This window comes from Dermacentor silvarum, chromosome 2 (genome assembly GCF_013339745.2).
Source record: "Dermacentor silvarum isolate Dsil-2018 chromosome 2, BIME_Dsil_1.4, whole genome shotgun sequence".
Taxonomy (NCBI): Eukaryota; Metazoa; Arthropoda; class Arachnida; order Ixodida; family Ixodidae; genus Dermacentor; species Dermacentor silvarum.
In genome coordinates this window covers 217,626,800-217,643,016 of record NC_051155.1, presented here as the reverse complement: position 1 = coordinate 217,643,016, position 16,217 = coordinate 217,626,800, and the positions used below count along the sequence as shown (strand labels likewise).

General features: G+C 45.4%; 2 protein-coding genes across 7 annotated transcripts in view; one reads left to right on the top strand and one right to left on the bottom strand.

Annotated features, from left to right (window-relative positions):
* LOC119442660 (uncharacterized) overlaps window positions 1–13,557 on the bottom strand; it is a 22,907-nt gene extending 9,350 nt beyond the window's left edge. Inside the window, exons 1-4 of one of the 3 annotated variants that reach the window (XM_049662286.1) lie at window positions 11,693–13,557; window positions 2,033–2,179; window positions 1,521–1,649; window positions 1,265–1,420 (exon numbers count right to left, since the gene is read on the bottom strand). In XM_049662286.1, coding sequence (XP_049518243.1) covers window positions 1,265–1,420; window positions 1,521–1,649; window positions 2,033–2,179; window positions 11,693–11,848 — 588 coding nt within the window. In that variant the 5' untranslated portion in view covers window positions 11,849–13,557. Of the gene's footprint in view, window positions 1–1,264; window positions 1,421–1,520; window positions 1,650–2,032; window positions 2,180–2,831; window positions 3,037–4,318; window positions 4,574–11,692 lie in introns of those variants that run through there. The other 2 variants (XM_049662287.1, XM_037707623.2) reach the window with 2 other exon arrangements.
* Window positions 3,089–16,217, top strand: LOC119442656 (RAB6A-GEF complex partner protein 2). Of its 4 annotated transcripts, XM_049662288.1 has the most exons (9): window positions 3,189–3,203; window positions 4,070–4,304; window positions 5,052–5,176; window positions 7,513–7,670; window positions 7,786–7,869; window positions 9,197–9,346; window positions 9,633–9,767; window positions 10,445–10,750; window positions 14,297–16,217. In XM_049662288.1, exons 3-9 carry the CDS (start codon window positions 5,052–5,054, stop codon window positions 14,515–14,517), a joined length of 1,179 nt encoding a protein of 392 aa, XP_049518245.1. In that variant the 5' UTR covers window positions 3,189–3,203; window positions 4,070–4,304; the 3' UTR covers window positions 14,518–16,217. The 4 variants fall into 4 exon arrangements, with proteins under 4 accessions (XP_037563545.1, XP_049518245.1, XP_037563544.1 ...); XM_037707617.2 differs by lacking the exon at window positions 4,070–4,304 and having other exon boundaries at window positions 3,089–3,203; XM_037707616.2 differs by lacking the exon at window positions 3,189–3,203 and having other exon boundaries at window positions 3,221–4,304.

Here is a 16,217-nt window from a genome sequence, read left to right as displayed (position 1 = left end):
AGTTTCTCTGCTGCCACTTTGGCTTTTGCGCATTTAATAACTTTTTCTACTGTTAGGCAATGTGCATGATTATGCACATGCCCCCGTAAGTTTGCACTCTAGTTACACTGCTTTTTTATCTTTCTGACCTGCGAGGAACAAAAATAATTTTAAAAAAAATTTTATTGTCATTAAAATAATACAACGAGGCTGCTTTCACTACATAATCTGTGCATAACCAAGTGCGAATACATTATCAAGTGATTCTTGCATGCGGCTTCTTGTCTATCTTGCGAGAACCCACTGCTTATCCTCAACAAACTAGGTGATTGCAGCCTCATTATATTGTTTCTGCCCACTGGCCCAGTCTGTGCTCTTCGCAGTAAGTTTCAGATAGCTTGAAGAACACTTTCACAACTTTCGACTGCAGGCCACAGCAGTTACATGCAACAGCCAGCTATTCAGGGAAATTAATCGAGCTGACATGAAATAAGTAATTATTTCTTTGTGAGCACATTTTAAATTGTGATTAATGTTGGCCTTAGCAGATCTGAAGAAGTTTAAGGCATTTCTGTTTTATATTATACACTAGTAATTCCACAACTGCCAATCTACAGGTCTAATAAGTGTTCATTAACTAGACACCAACAGATGCTTTTCATTCAGTCTGCAAGATTGAAGAAGGAGAATAGCTAAAAAGCAAATAATTATTCAAAAATAGTACAATAGCAACTATGTAACCACCTAAAAGGAGGTAAATGAAAGTTCAATATGGAAATGCTGTCTTCTAGCATTTGAAAAGACATTGTACCATCCGTTTCTCTAATTTCTCTTTTTTACATTGCGAAGTGACACAAAGGATTGAAGACAGCTTTGTGTAGTTGTAAAACAACAAACACACACACATATATTATATACAACAAGCTAGAACAAAACATGAATACACATTCGTGACAGAAGTTAAAATATTACAAATGTAACCTATGCCCTTGTAGAGGTCATTCTCGAGTGTCTTAAGGCTCTTTATCTCAGCCAAAGTTTAAGAGCTACATACTCCTGACGCTTTATGCATCATTTTAAATGCCAATATTGAACTTGAACATCCTTGACTGATTTTATCATTTTATGCAGCTCCGTAAAGCTGTCGCTCAGCTTTTTCTACACCTTGTAAAGTTGATTTTTAAGCATTTAAAACACGTTTTAGGAAACTGGATTGCACTGTGCTGTTGAACGCACAGAAAAATGTTGCAAGCACTATGCAATGTTACAAACAAGCATGTCATACCTGGCTTTCAAGGGATTTCCTGGTCTTCCGTTTTGCAAGTGACTTCCTCAGAAAGGATGTCCGCTTCTGCACTATGGACTGATTCAACTGCGTCCGGATGTGCGCTATCCAGTCACATACCTCTGATAAGGTACCCGCAGCAAAAGTGTGGTATTCCTTTGAGGAAAAAAAAAACAAAAACAGTGATGTCAGCATACAGGATGTGTTGGGGTGCATCAGCATCACTAGTCATGCTGACATAACGAGCCTTAATTACATCAAAAAATCCTCGGTTGGCGTTTGTGATGACGAATCCATTCTGGACGGATTTGCTCTCATATTCCTCACAGAGGTCAAAAAGGTCCAAGTTGATTACACCACAGTGGGAGTTTGTGCCCTTGCTCGTCTGAAAGGTAAAAACAAAATAATAATGATGGAATGCAGCATACATATTGTAATAACACTTTGTTGTCTTAAATCTTAGTCAAGCTTCTTAGTTTAGTTTCGCCCTGATGGAATTGTTGGGTGACAGACCGATCAATGGGCTCGCACACAAACACAGAAAATAGGATTAAATGCATGTGACCAGTCTTTCTTTTTTCTTCTTTTTCGGAATGCAATATTTTTGCAAGCTGACATGCGCTGTGCCGTCATATCAGCGTCCAAAGAAGAATCTGACCTTCGCAGTTTAGTGAAAACAGGCTGCATAGTGTGCGCTGTAAAAGCGCACGTCCTGTTGCGGCGGGGGCGAACGGGCAGAAAGGAGGGAGGGGGGGTCCGGTAGCTCACCTCGCTGTCGTAGTAGTACAGCTTGTTGCCGTCTAGCACACAATAGCGCTCTTTCCACACAGGTAAGAATATCCATCGGCGGCCGACCAGTTTAGTCAGCGTTCCCTTTTTGCAGGGCTTGGCGAATGACGTGGCTGGCGGAATATCCTGGAAGGGAAATTGAGAACCCTACGCGTGACCCTGTGCGCTTAGTGTACGAGATACGATCGCGCGTACTACCTGGCGCTCGCGCGGGGCACAAGAAACGCGGCCGCACAGCGATTTGCAGGGTCCCATTTGCAAGCGATCCCTGCAAAGCGGCCGGGTGTGTCGCTACCTGCTGAATGCATTTGACGCTTGATCAAGCATAAGCACCCTTGGAAACGACCGCGACCCTGAAGCGCCGCTTCCGTTTATTCTTTCAACGAGTATGACGAGATCTTTCGCTCCATCATAACGGTGCAAGGTAGTAGTAGTGAATAATCGTAATACGATATCAAGAAGAAAGCTAGCGGGGCACTGTGCATCGGTCGTCATGAGCGAAACATGCACCTTAATTCACCTTGCTACACTACGCACTATTGGGCAACCGGGTCGTCTGCTGCGACACTCGGTAGCAGACGATATTTTCTGCACTGAGCCTCCAAAAACACAAGCACGAACATGCAGCGATCCAATGGGAAATCCTTTAATGCTGAGTGGAACTGTTCGACGGTCGCAGCATTGCATGCGCAAAGACTATAGCGCTCGCAAGCAGCAAATGACTGGCGCCGTCAGAAATACCTCAGCGCGTGCGTGCGCGCAAAAGGAAACAACTCACCGCCACTGAAGACGGGACACCCATACCGGTGCTGCGGGGTGAATGGTGTCACGAATCGCGTTGGCTCGGAGAAGCCGCAATATGGTTTGCGCACACTACCGCGTCTCAGTGCAGTTGTGCGGCTGCTGTAGCTGTCGCGGCGTGTCTCTCCGTACCTTCCTATCAGGCGCACAAGCACGAAGAACAGTTACAAACTGCTGTTGACGGTGCGTGCGTTGCGCTCCGGAGCTTGGGGTGCGGCTTTGGGAGCGCGGGGAAGGGGAAAGCGGTCGCGTGGAAAGGGGACGTCACGTGGCTCGCACACGTGGGCGGATGCCTGAAGGACGTCGTCTGTTCTCCGGAGGAAGATGACTCCTCCGCACAGTGCGAGAGGTTTGTTTCTGTTCCAGTTTCTGAACTCTGCTTTTATTTTTTTTCCCTCTCGCTCACTTAGCCCGCCCCCCGTTTTCCGCCTTACTTCCGCCACTTTCTTCTCGCGCCGTTTTCCTCGCTGATTTTCTTGGTTTTTGAGGTTTCTAGACGACGGCCCCCACATTTTGTTCGTGTTTTAAGTTCGTTGTTGTTGTTGCTCGGAGGAGTCGTGTTCGCCGGCGGCGCATTCCTGGAAGCAGTTGGCGGTGCGTCATGACCGTCTCAATCGACTGCGGACAACGGATTCATTCGGTTCAAATAACGTGACGTACGATGATAACACGACGTTTTATACATCACTCCTATTCGTCCTCTTGCAAATCTCTCTCTGGCGATTTCACGTTTGTACGTCTCCCTACGAATAGCACACAACAGTCCGTAAATAGCACCTTATAATGTGACGTGCTAACCAACGGAAAACAGAACGTCTGTGTTTGTCATTCTTGTCCGGTTTTTGGCGCTGTTTTTGTTCTTAACATGATGCACCAATTAGCCCAACAGCAAAAACTATTATGAAAGGAAGTCTCAACACTTAGTTTGTTGAGTATGGCTGAGTAAATCCGCTCCAATTGTGGTTCTTGCCCTTACAGTTTCCATACATTTCTTTATATTCTTAAGTACTTCTATTACCAATAGAATTTCGTACTAACTTCTAAATACCACAAGTACAACGCGACGTACACAAATGTGTTGCATTATCCGCGGCGTTTGCAGACGTAGACTAATATAGCGCTATGGTAGCGCCAAAAAGCACCTAGCGGATTTCAAGTGCACCAACTTGCGGCCACTGCTTCGAGTTGTCGCACCATGTGTTTTCTCGACCGTAGCAGATGCCTCTGGTCCTTGTGGTTGCTCTGCAAGTATCGGTTGCTGTCTGACGTGGGTGGTTTTGAGAAGATTGGCACCAACATGAAAGTAGCTAGCGGTTTAAATTCACGCCTCTGGTGCATCGCAACGTGTCGGCTGCCTTCAGCATCAACGAGCATCTCGTAATGACTGATATATGGAAATATTTGTGTGCATCGCAAAGCAGCAGAAGACCCGGTCATCCAGTGGCATAAGGTAAAAAATCTCACCTCACACCGCTTGACCGCCTTCCTTGATAGGTTTCTTGTCATTAGACTTCGTCTATAGCGGAGCAAGCTTTCACGTGCGCGTCGTCTCGACCACATCTCTACGCGTTTCTCGCAAACACGACAGTGTTGATGCTATGAACAAACTTCTTTTCGGTTCTGCCAGCTTACTACGGGTCACGATCGTGGGAAAACTTTCAATGTATGACGTCCCACATCTGAGCGACTGATACCAAACGACACTGGCGATGGCAACTCCCCGTTTTGTGATCTCATTTGTGTATTTCTTATCGCCAGAAATAATGCTATCGGAGCGCTCGGTTGCCTGCATGATCTGTCGACGCGACTTCCGCGCACATCTCCCATAACCTGTAGCGTAAGCTCGAAGAAGCGCCTGTGTGGACTTTTATACGATCGCCGCATGACCTTGATGCGCCTTCAGCTGTTCTCTCTTTGCGATCGTCGTGACTGGGCGAATGAATTTTGCTGAAGTTGAACGCGACGCGCATAGAATTGTCTTGCTACGGTGTTAATTGTGGTGTCAAAGTGTCCTCGGCGCTTGCGTCGGTGATATTTCACGCTTGTCTGAAAGCCGCCGACGGATGTGCCCGGTTAGCGTGGCGCCATGATTTCGTATCACCGCGTCTGATTAATAAAATAATTTGCTTATTTGTACACGAACTAGTGCAGAAATGTACTTAAAAGAGCTAACTGCCACGCCTTTTCTCATTACTAGATGATCGAAGTGCAAGCAAAGCTGCTGCGCGATGTCGTCTATGTCGCTGGAGACAGTGTTGAATGCTTGGTCACCTTCACCAACAAGCAGCCCGATGCAAATTGCAACGAGCCAAATGGCAACAGGTAATATTGCGCAACTGTGTATACCATGCCCCAAGTGCTAATTGAGTCGGAGGGAGTAACATGGTCCTAAAGCAATATCCGAGACACACCTGTGGCCCATTTCTGCAAACTTCCTAAAGCAAACGCATTTACAACAAGGTTTGATGCTTTCAGTGGCAACTGTAGCAAACTTATAAGCGCAGTTGTTACATCTTTTACTTATTTTTACTTCACTGTGAAGGTACGCAGGTGTCTCTCGAAGCTTTCAATTGAGGGAAGTACAAGTTGTGCAAAAAGTTGGGACTCAAAGCTTTTGCAGAAAGCATTTTTTGCAGACAGTTTATTTCATTTGAACACACGCACTCCTTCTTAGAGCTGCTTTGCATTATTTTGGTTGCCAGCCTTTAAGTGAAGAAGCTATGTGCTGTCTCAATGTATAATTGTAAATGGTGCAAGAAACACGGGACAGCAAAAAGGATAGGACACGCACCTGTACTCTCCCAACAGAAGATTTAATGCAAGTAACACACCCCCTATTATACAAGCAATGGTCACATGATTACACTTCATGCAAATCGTGAAAGATAACGAGCAAGCAAAAAAGCAAGTGGGACAGATGTTTACAGGAAGATTGAGGTTTGAAGTGATCACCAGTAGCTGAACAAGGAATGTCGAGCCACATTCCTTGTTCGACCACTGCTGATCTCATGAACAAACAGGCAACATACTCAACAGAAAGATCATAGATCGCCATAGCCTTCTTGCTTCAAGATTTTAAAATAAAATAAAATTCACTCTTGGTAGAGTGATATGGATGGAGAGCTTATACACATTCCTGACATGCATGCACTGTACGTGAAATGCCTCAGCAACTTCTCATGTTATTTTATCTTTGCGCTTCATTAACACCTTGTTATCTTTGAGTCTTAGTAACCTTTTCATTGTCCTGCATTTTTCATGCCATTTACAATTATGCATTACAACCAACTCACCCAGTTCTCTTATCTTGTTACTGTCTCAGTGTCTTGATAAGACCAGAGCATGTATTTTGAGCATCTTTGCTGAAACACCCACTGTGGTAGCTCAGTGGCTGTGGTCTCACACTGCTGAGCTTGAGGTCATGGCATCAATCCCGGTCGCGACTTTACAATTGCTAGTAGGTACAGTGGGGGCGTGGCACTGCAGGTCACAGGACTTCTGCTTAACACATGTTGTCATGGCAATCGTGGAGCTCCTAGGTGCCTAGGGACATAATCGCTTAGGGACTTTTGAGGCACTGGTCTGGCACGAGACGGTCTTTGGAAGGACCGCCAGTTGTTTGTGTGCAGGCGCGAGGACAAGCGGGTGCGAGAGAGAAAATTGCATCCGCTCTTGCGCAAGCTGATACTGCTCTCGTTTGTGCCCCGGTGCCGGGCGCCGACACGAAGCGGCAGTCGTTGGGGTGTTGCGGAGCGCAGCGTAGCAACACCTCAAATTAGAAAATACTTCTCCAGTCAGGTAGACTGCTCCCTCCCTGATGGTGAGATTATATGTGGATCATCAAAACAGTGATGCGTTTATTTAGGAATACCATCGATCCCTTAACAGCAGCCACAGTTGTGCCTAGTCACCACCAGCCCAGCGTGTTCTCCGTTCCAACGCCAGCGGCAGGAAGCCAGTGTCGCATGAACAAACCAAGTCTCGGAAGCCAACGTTACAGACAAACGCATACAAAACGAGCAAAGGAAGTTCTCCGCCGTAGTACCTTGAATATTTCGAACGTCAGCACCACCAAATTGTTGAGAAATAATGGTTTTACACCACCAGAGTTCACCGAGATCTAAAGCCATCACACCACCACTACTGCAAGCATTTCTGCCACTAGAACAAACGCTAGAATAATAAAGCGCGGCCGGCGGGGGCCACACCCGCCAGACTTCAATGCGCTTGTAAAAAGTCCCTATACGATTTGGTCCCTAGGCACCTAAGAGCTGCGCTCGGCAAGGTCGCTGCATCTCCACGATTGCCATGACAACACGTGTTAAGCGGAAGTCACATGACCTGCAGTGCCATGCCCCCACTGTACCTATTAGCAATTGTAAAGTTGCATCCCGGTCAGGCGGCCGTATTTTGATGAGGGCGAAATCCAAGGCCGCTCATGTACTTATATTTAGGTGCATGTTACAAGAAACCTAGATGGTCAGAATTAGTCCGGAGTTCCCCACTACGGCGTGCCTCATAATCAGGTCATGGTTTTGGTACATAAAAACCCAGAATTTAACTGAATTTTATTCTTAGCTAGAACAATGAAGCCTATACTGTGCAGTTTTTGCATGCATACCCTCATTGAGGGACCAATGCAGCTTGCTTGCTTGCAGCATCAAGAGAATTCCCGAGAATATTGCCTGGGCCAGCGCTCAGATACACTGCCATTGCTCGGTGGACGAGTCCAAAATCCGGTTTCCCAAGTCTCCGTCTCAAGAGCAGATGGCCACAGGCTCCAAGGACACCTCATTTATTCCGTGCCGAGGTGAAGGTTGATATCTGTCTTTCTGTTTTGTGTTGGAAGTTATATAGAATGTAGACACTCGTTTAGTTTTAGGTTAAGCTCATGTAAAGCTCTCAATACTATGCCTTGTGTGGTTATGCAGGTGAAAAAGGCTACGTTGTATTCTCCTCCAAGCCTAAGATCTTGTTTTGCGACCTTCGGCTGCTACCTGGGGAAAGCAAATCATGTGAGCATTCTTCATAGTCTTTTGTTGCCACATAGTGGTTGTTTTATCTTTGCACTTCATTAACACCTTATCTTTGAGTCTTGGTATCCTTTTCATTGTCCTGTCATTGTTGGAACTTCTCAAGTAGTCAAAGACAGTGTCTCTGTGATGGGAAACGACAACGACAAATTTGCCGGTTTCCAGTTGGGCCCAGGATCCGTTTAATAATGACACGGCAGACGGGAGCTTGCTACACGAAACACAGACTTTATACAGACACGCTAAACGATACAGACTATTTACATGCACATGTACGTGGGCTATAGTTTGGGAGTTGTCCTTCCATATAAAACATGTGCCTAACACTCATGCGTCAACACTCGCTCGTATGCATCGTCGTTGCGGTGCCCGTGACGGTGGTTGTGACGGTGGAGCGTCGTTGTGGCTGCGTCGCTGCTGTCGCGCCGCACCTTGTCGCGACGTGGAAGCAGGTGAAACAGCAGGCCGGTAGAACACGAGGCCACTGCTGTAGCTGGCCAGTAACGCCTGGCCTCTCACGCCTCGGCCGCTATAACATCGGGCTCGGTCGGTGGACAGGTAGCTCAGGCGCCCCGGTGGCCAGCAGGAAGCACTGCACCAGGCCGCTATCACAGCAGGCCGCTGGTACACAGGAGAGCAGAGCCATGAGCGGGACACGACCAGGTCCGCACGGTAGCTGGACGCCCGGTCGCCAGTCCTCGGGCTCGCTCAGCAGGCTGGTAGCTGGTAGCTCAGGCGTCCCGGTCCAAGCAGGAAGCACTGCACCAGGCCGCTATCACAGCAGGCCGCTGGTGCGCAGGAAAGTCCAGCCACGAGCTGGATCTCCGACCAGGTCCGCACGGTAGCTGGACGCCCGGTCGCCGGTACCCGAGCCTGAAGCCGCTGTTTTGCGAGCTTGCGTTCGAAGCTGCCGCTCGCTCTCACGCTCAGCGTGCTCTCACGCTGCTTCCTTTTTTGTTCATGGCACGTGGTGGTCTTTTTTCATTGTCATCATCAGCAATCCTCTTCTTGGTGCTGCCATACAATCACCATCACTTCAATCTGGCTTGTCACGCACTTTGTCTTGGCACCGCACGCCACTATCCACATCATCACAGTCTCATTGTGCTACAATGCAGTTGCGATACATGGACTCATGACTGCTGGTTCCCTACATTTGTAGCATTGATTTGTGCCTGAACTTGACCTTTATTATTCTTTTTAGAGCACTCATACTGTACCTTGTAAGCTGCAACTTCTGAATTTGCTTCTAGTTCTAGTGCTATATTTCATTCATTCTTTCTTCATGCTCTCTTTCCTTCTTTTGCAGTCATGTACAAAGAAGCCATTCCTTCCTCTGTGCCACCATCATACAAGGGCCAAGCAGTACGTTACGCTTACAAGGTCACTATCGGTGCACAGAGGGTCAATGCATTGACGAGGTTGCTCCGAATACCTATCAAGGTCTTCGTGGTCGAAGGTGTGTGCTTTTCTGACATACTGCTTTGATGCTACAAAGCATGTTTGCACAGTGGGTGCTGTATTGTATTAATCAACAGTGTTTAGTAAAATTAGCAGTTATATAAAACAACAAAACTCATGTTTGATGTGAAGTGTGATTGCAACAGAAACAAAATGGATGTCTCAAGAATGCAGGATTAGTAATTGAGGGTATCAACACCAATCAAAACTTTTCTTTTTTGTTAATACTACAGCAAAGACTTTCTGTTAGCAAAACCCTTGAGTGTTATGACTTTCTCTCCCAGGTCTGATGGAAGCACTAAAGGAGCGTCTGGCCAAAGCAGCTCCAAGCAACCCATTCCTTCCAACAGCAAGCCGCCAGTCAGTGCTCGAAGTAGCTGTAGATTTCTTGGAGGACCTGACATCTCGAAGAAGACCTAGTATGTTTTGTTTTCCCCAGATGTTACGGAACTGCACTGCTACTTATTTGCACGTTGCTGCAGTTGCCATGTAAACATTTCTGTAGCTCTGTCTTATATCATTTGACCTCTTGACTGCTTTTTCAAACATCTTGTATTGCAGCTTACATATCTGTTATCTTAAAACTTCTGCTTTATATTCTAGGTTGTCAGAAGTGTTTCATACCTTTGCATGCCATGTTTTTTTTTTTTCAAGCATTTTCTGCTAATGCATTTATCTGAATGCATCGCCTGATAGGCCACATACTGTGCACATTTCTCTGGCACAGTTGTAAGATATTGTACAACTTTTGTTTTTGTTCATTGCATTGACATCCTGTCATGCTGTCTCATCATCATAGGAGTTGAACATTTCAACTATATCACTTCAATGGAGTTTATGAAATGACAAGGATTGCTGCTTTGACTAACTTATAATGGTGTTTTGCTTTGTCATTAAAGTAGGTGCTGTAGCACATGTTATAAACTGCTTCCTTCTTTCTTTTTCTTCAGTAATGTGACTAAGTCAGCTATTCTGTGCACATTAAGGACTGAAATGTCCTGAACATCCCCCCCCCCCCCCCCCCCCGCACACTGAGTGTTTCAATGCCACTTGGTGCATGCACAACCTCGAGTGGATGCCGTCTTGTACTTCGCAGGCTACTACAATGTGACGCACCAGAATGGACGGGTTGTGCGTTTCTGCCTGCTCAAGTCGTGCTTCCGCCTGGGTGAAGACATTGTTGGCATGTTCGACTTCTCTGAAGCAACGGTCCCCTGTGTGCAGTACTCGGTGACACTGCAGAGTGAAGAGCACATTTCTGCAGCTGCGTCAGCCACGGGCGAGGCTGTGCATTCTACGCTTGGACATTGCCGGCAGCATGCCTTCTGCCTGCATCTGCGCACTACACACCTGCACCTACCGGTACCACTACATGTCACACCAACGTTTGGCTCCGATATCGGTGAGTGATTGGTGACCCATGTTTTTGTGGGAGGCTTCATTGGGCTGGTATAAGTACGCCCTCGTGAAATGCTGCGACACAATAGCAGGATTGTGAAAACAAGCAAAATTTCAATATAGCAGTGCTGCTTCCCAGCAAGCAATTCTTGGCTACTTTTTGAGCAATTATTTTGCGTGTTTGTGTGTGAGTGCGCAATTTTTGCGCGCGCACACACACACACAGCATTGTTAATGTAAATGCTCCGAGTGACTGCCTCTACAATAAGCCGTGTAACATGTTTTGTGTTTGTGCATCCTCTCATTTCTTGTGTTGTAGAGTGCAGTAATGTAGCTATGAAGAGCCCTTGCACAACAGAGAAGCCATTGCTGAAGTGCAGCCAACGAGCATCGGTGCAGACAGCATCGTTTATCTACCATTCAGCATTGATGGTTTGCTACCTACTGCTCATTAAACCACTTTTAAATAAGCATGCAGTAGTAGTAATGCAAGGAAGTAAAGTATTTGGCTGCTTTCACAAGAAGCCACACCACTGCACTTGTTGCATATTCATTTTGATGATTAGTACAGCATTGAAACACCAGGACAGAAGAAAAGGAGTGGGCCTATTTATTTCCTTGTCCTGTTGGTTTTGTGCCGTGATCATCAAAATGAAAAAATTATGGCTTACCTAACTTTCCACCTTTGATCACCATTTAGTTGAATGTGACTCTTGGTGTCAGGCTATATTTCAGCTTATGTAGTGGCATATCTTTGTTCATGTGAGACAAAATTCTGCAAATAGCTTCACTGAAAAGTATCTTGTATGTAACAAAGCAGTGCGATTGTTAAAAGCTAAGCAGATTAAGAAAGGCTCCACAGTTTCCATTGCACCAAGCGTGGTTCCTTTTAAAAAGAACCACGTTATACCTTGTTACAAAAAAACGAGTATTAATTGATAGTTACCTGTTCTTTTTGCAGCCATGATTTGGCACATTTGTACATTTCTGTAGTTGCAGTTCTTGGCATTGCAAGGCGAGATAGGAGGCATTGAAACTCCCAAGGACACAAAGAAGTTTCGAAGCATAGCCTACCATTGCTGTGGTGTTGTTCCTGTAACATATGACACAGCTAACTGCAAACTTTGATTATCAGCAAGGGCTACAAAAGTAAGGGGGAAATGCTGCTGAGATTTGTGAAAAACAAGTTGCCTTTACGTAGGCCTCGTGCCTGTGCCCACACGGAGACATGCACTGCCGTGACCGATTGTGAGGTGATGGAATTTCTTTTTGATGCATTCCAGGGGAACTGCTTTTTTTTTTTTAAACTGCCACAGCATGTCTGGAATTTGTAGGACACCTGTCATCATCATCATCATTTATTAGACCCTTAAAGGCCCCTTGAGGGGCATTACATAAGGGGGAGGGGGGGGGTTACAGCAGTAAAAAAATAAAATAATAAACAAACAACAGAAAGCATGATCAGCGTAAAGCAAAATGACAATTTGTGTGGGAGTGATATCACAGAAAATCTATGTACACAGAACGCTCGAAAAGCAACATACTTATTACTTAAATGCGTAACAAGTAACAATAATTATAAACATACATAAAAGTCATGTACACATGCTGTGTTGGTAGCATGACTGGCAGACTTCACTGTCAGCATACAGCTGTTGGGCAGTGCAGGCATGTTCTAGGTGAAATGAATGACCCTGAACTGTAGTGCTTCTCTTGAAACACTGACATCAGGCAACATTACACAGCTCTGCAAAACAGATCCCTCGTTGATGTTTCTGTGTAGTTGTAAACTCAGCTAGTTGTAAAATATTGCATAAAACTATGACAGTAATGTGTAAGATTTCAGCATGATGGGAGTTGTAGTGTCAGCAACCTCGTTAGAATAAGAAAGTGATCAGGAACATTTGACTGTGTGAACTTCAGAGATGATTTTAAAGTGGATGTTTTTCGTTAAAATCTCAACATACCGTATTTGCAAAACTCTAACACACCCCTGAATCTAACACACACTCAATTTTTGCAGGCTTAAACAAAATGAAAGTCAACTTGAATGTAACATGCATCTAATTGTAATGTGCAGCTGATTTATAAAAGAAAAATGTAGTGTGTTTCCACGTTCACGCAAATTTCTACATGCGCTTCTTTGGCCACAGATACCAAGAAAACAAGGCGGTATTCTCGAGCTATGACTTTCAAGAGATTTTATGCTACTCGGCATGGGCTTGCCTAAATATGCCGCCGAGAGCACTCTGCGCAGATGGCGAGCTTGACACAGTGCCAGAAACGCTGTTAGTCGTATACGCCGACACATCCAAGGCCGCGTCGCCCGAAATTTTGTGAAAATGATAGTATCTCCGAAAGTGATCATAGTCGGGCACAAAAGGAACCCACAGTACAGGAACGTGCATATTTTGCTTAAAATGTTCGAAAAAAGATTTTGCGCTGTTCTTGCTCAAATAGAGGGATTGAATTTTGGAGTCTGTGTTGTTAAGTGTAACACTTGGCAATGCTAATTGCCTGCTATTTAAGAAAAAAAAATGCGAAGTTGTATTTATTAATTGAGATGCAAGCTGCTGCCCTGACGTCGCTAGCATAAACTTGTGTCGCCGCCAGCTGGCAGCAGCAGAAAGCAGCCATTGCTGCAGCAGCTTGCATCTCCATACATGAAGACAACTTTGCATGTTTTTCTTAAAAAGGAGCCAATTAACTTTGCCAAGTGTTACACTGAATGACGTAGACTCCAAAATGCGATTGTTGAGCACGACCAGTACAGCGGTAAGCGCAAAATCGTTTCCTGAACATTTGAAGTGAAATATGCATGTCCCTGTATACCCACCCCCCCAGCCATGGAGTTTCATACAATTATAAGAGGGAACTGTGGTGCTAGTGCCTACGGGAGCTGCAAGCAAGCATGGGAATGGTGGTTAGCACATGGATTTGCCTAAACTTCATCCTTCTGGCTTTTTAACAGCTTCATGACTTTACAAACTGATCATCTTCAACAAATTACTGCATTATAAATAATTAAATAAACATTATTAAAATTGTCCAGTGGCAGTATTCCCAACACAGGACCTCTAGCACAGAAACCCGATGTGTTGAAACCATTACGCCACGGATGCACGGACAAGCAGCACCACTGCAGTTAGCAGCGAGCATGCATGTTCACAGAGTCTCATTGCCTTCTGAATTAAAGAAATGCATAGATTGCTTTTGAAATTAGGCCAATGTAAGCACGTAAAGCATAATAAATGAAGCCACAAGAACGTCTGAAACCACAAGCACAAAGATCAAATTCATGTACTACTAGCCATCATTCCCATGGCGGCTGCGCAACACAGTGCCAGAGTTCTCTCTAGTAATTATTGTAGGAAACTCTATGCCCACATCAACCTTCAAGAAAACGTGCTCCGACGGTATGCTGTTACCAACGGCGCAAACACGGTTTTGGTTTCCTAGCACAGGCTAGGGAAAAAGGTGTGCATTAGATTCATGCAAAAAACGGTAGCTACAGTATTCATGTGGTCATTGTTCTTGTATTCATTTGCAGCTGAATTGCGTTGGAAGCTCCACTTCGAATTTGTGATGACTACGTCCCCGGTGATGCAGCCAGGGCAGCAAGTGCCGAGCTCCGGCGACTGGCAACCTCCAGCAGTGCTGGACGTGCAGACTATGGTGTGGGACTTGCCCATATGCTTGTATCCAACACACCCTGGTCACGTCAGCAGTGCCCTCAAAGCGCCATCCCAAATGACTCTGCAAATCTGCTGACCATTGCCCAGCAACAGTGCTGCGCTCATGCCTGGAAACTGCTCTGCCCACAGCTGACAAAGCGAGAGCAGCTTGCAGTTTGTGTTTTGCACGATGGAACCTCTTGAGCTGCAGCCATGTGCATCCAGCTAACACTTGGGCTTACATTCAGCTGCAAATTTTTCATCCTTCACTTACCTTGAGGTTCACTGTTGTTTACAGTCCTCTTTGAATGCTCCCAAGCCTCTGGGGCACTAACTTCAGTAGAGGTTGAATAGCGCTGCCACTCCAGTGCACTTTGGCTGCAGGGAGTTAGGAAGGCATCCATCTTAACACTCTACACCTTTGGAGGTGCGCAACGAGTTCCACCAAATGGCCCAGAAGTGATGGTGGCTGTGTTCACAGTGGCTCGAGAAATTTTTGTTGTGGGCTGTGCACTTCTGGGAGCTATTTCTTGTTTGTGAGGGACAGCTAGCTTTGGAATTGCTGAGTTGCTTGCAGTTGACATTTAATTATGTGCAAGTTGGAGAAACCTGCTTTTGCTGTTGTTTGTAGTACGTTATCAGGCTTCAGTAGTTTGTTCCGACAATGCTGGGCCTTCTTATTCTGTTGAATGCCATTATAGGTGTGCGCTTCGTGTTGGAAAAGTTTCGTTTTATCGCTTAAGGGGACATTACGGGCCTCCTTTGGAAGTTTGGGGCAAGCCATTCATTTTTGCTTTTTCTGCGAAGTGTCATCGTGCAGTTATAGAAAAGTAAGCAGGGCCGTCAGTTATAGAAGAGTAAGCATGGCCATTTTGAGACTTCCTCTACGATGCTTATGGGTTATAAGTTTTGCAGCTGCTCCTATTTGTTGCTTGAATTGACGACTGTATTGAGATCATATGTAGGTCCCGCCAATTTTCTTCTTTGAAAGCTCAAAGTACAAACAAATGCGCAGGTGTTGCGGAATAGAAATGAGGACGGCACGCAGTTTCGTGCATAATTGCTCACGAGTGCTTGCGCGGCACAATTGTGTAGTGCTGACATCGCATCAAGTTTGGGTGACTGGAGAGAATCTTTTTTTTTTTATGTGCGCGCTTGTGTGTGCGATTGTTCCACCACATGTACATTGGCCAGAGTTACGAATGCAACGTACGTTAGTGTGTGCAACTCTCCAGTGCCTCTCACATTGGACGACGTTTAAGTACAGGTGGCTGCCAGTGGCAGTCTTTTAAATACTTTTTGGATATCCAGCTGCGCCGAATGATGTTGACATACTATTGATTGTGCCTGGTATATCTGTAAGATATGTGAAGAATCTTCACCATTAAGGGGTAAGATCACTGTAAATAGACCATTTCTGGCAGCTCCACTGTTACGCCAAGCATTCGACACACGTGTTGGTCTTGTACTTGTAACGTATATAGTATTGTTACCTTTCTATGTTGCACATTTTTTACTTGTGCTGTACATGCTGTGAGGGACTCGCGCAAGGTGTAGGTGATCTGAAAGCAGATCTGTTAGCTTGTATTGCGGTTCGATATATATGGAAGGCTTTTTTTTTTTTTTTTCACTGTAGCGTAATTTTGATGCGCGATATCTGCACGCCAACACAAAGCAAGTATAATCACCTTGAGATCTTTCTTGCTTTTGAGAAGATAATGTTTTTGACTCACTTATTGTTACTACACAGTTCCAATACTAAAGTCGAGAGAAATAAAAACGTTGCCATTAAAATTT

Excerpts from the sequence above, each read along its gene's own strand:
- LOC119442656 (XM_037707617.2), top strand. The coding sequence starts at position 5,052 with ATGATCGAAGTGCAAGCAAAGCTGCTGCGCGATGTCGTCTATGTCGCT. Across the intron at positions 9,347-9,632 it reads CAAGGTCTTCGTGGTCGAAG|GTCTGATGGAAGCACTAAAG; the intron begins GTGTGTGCTTTT and ends TTTCTCTCCCAG. Across the intron at positions 9,768-10,444 it reads GACATCTCGAAGAAGACCTA|GCTACTACAATGTGACGCAC; the intron begins GTATGTTTTGTT and ends TGTACTTCGCAG.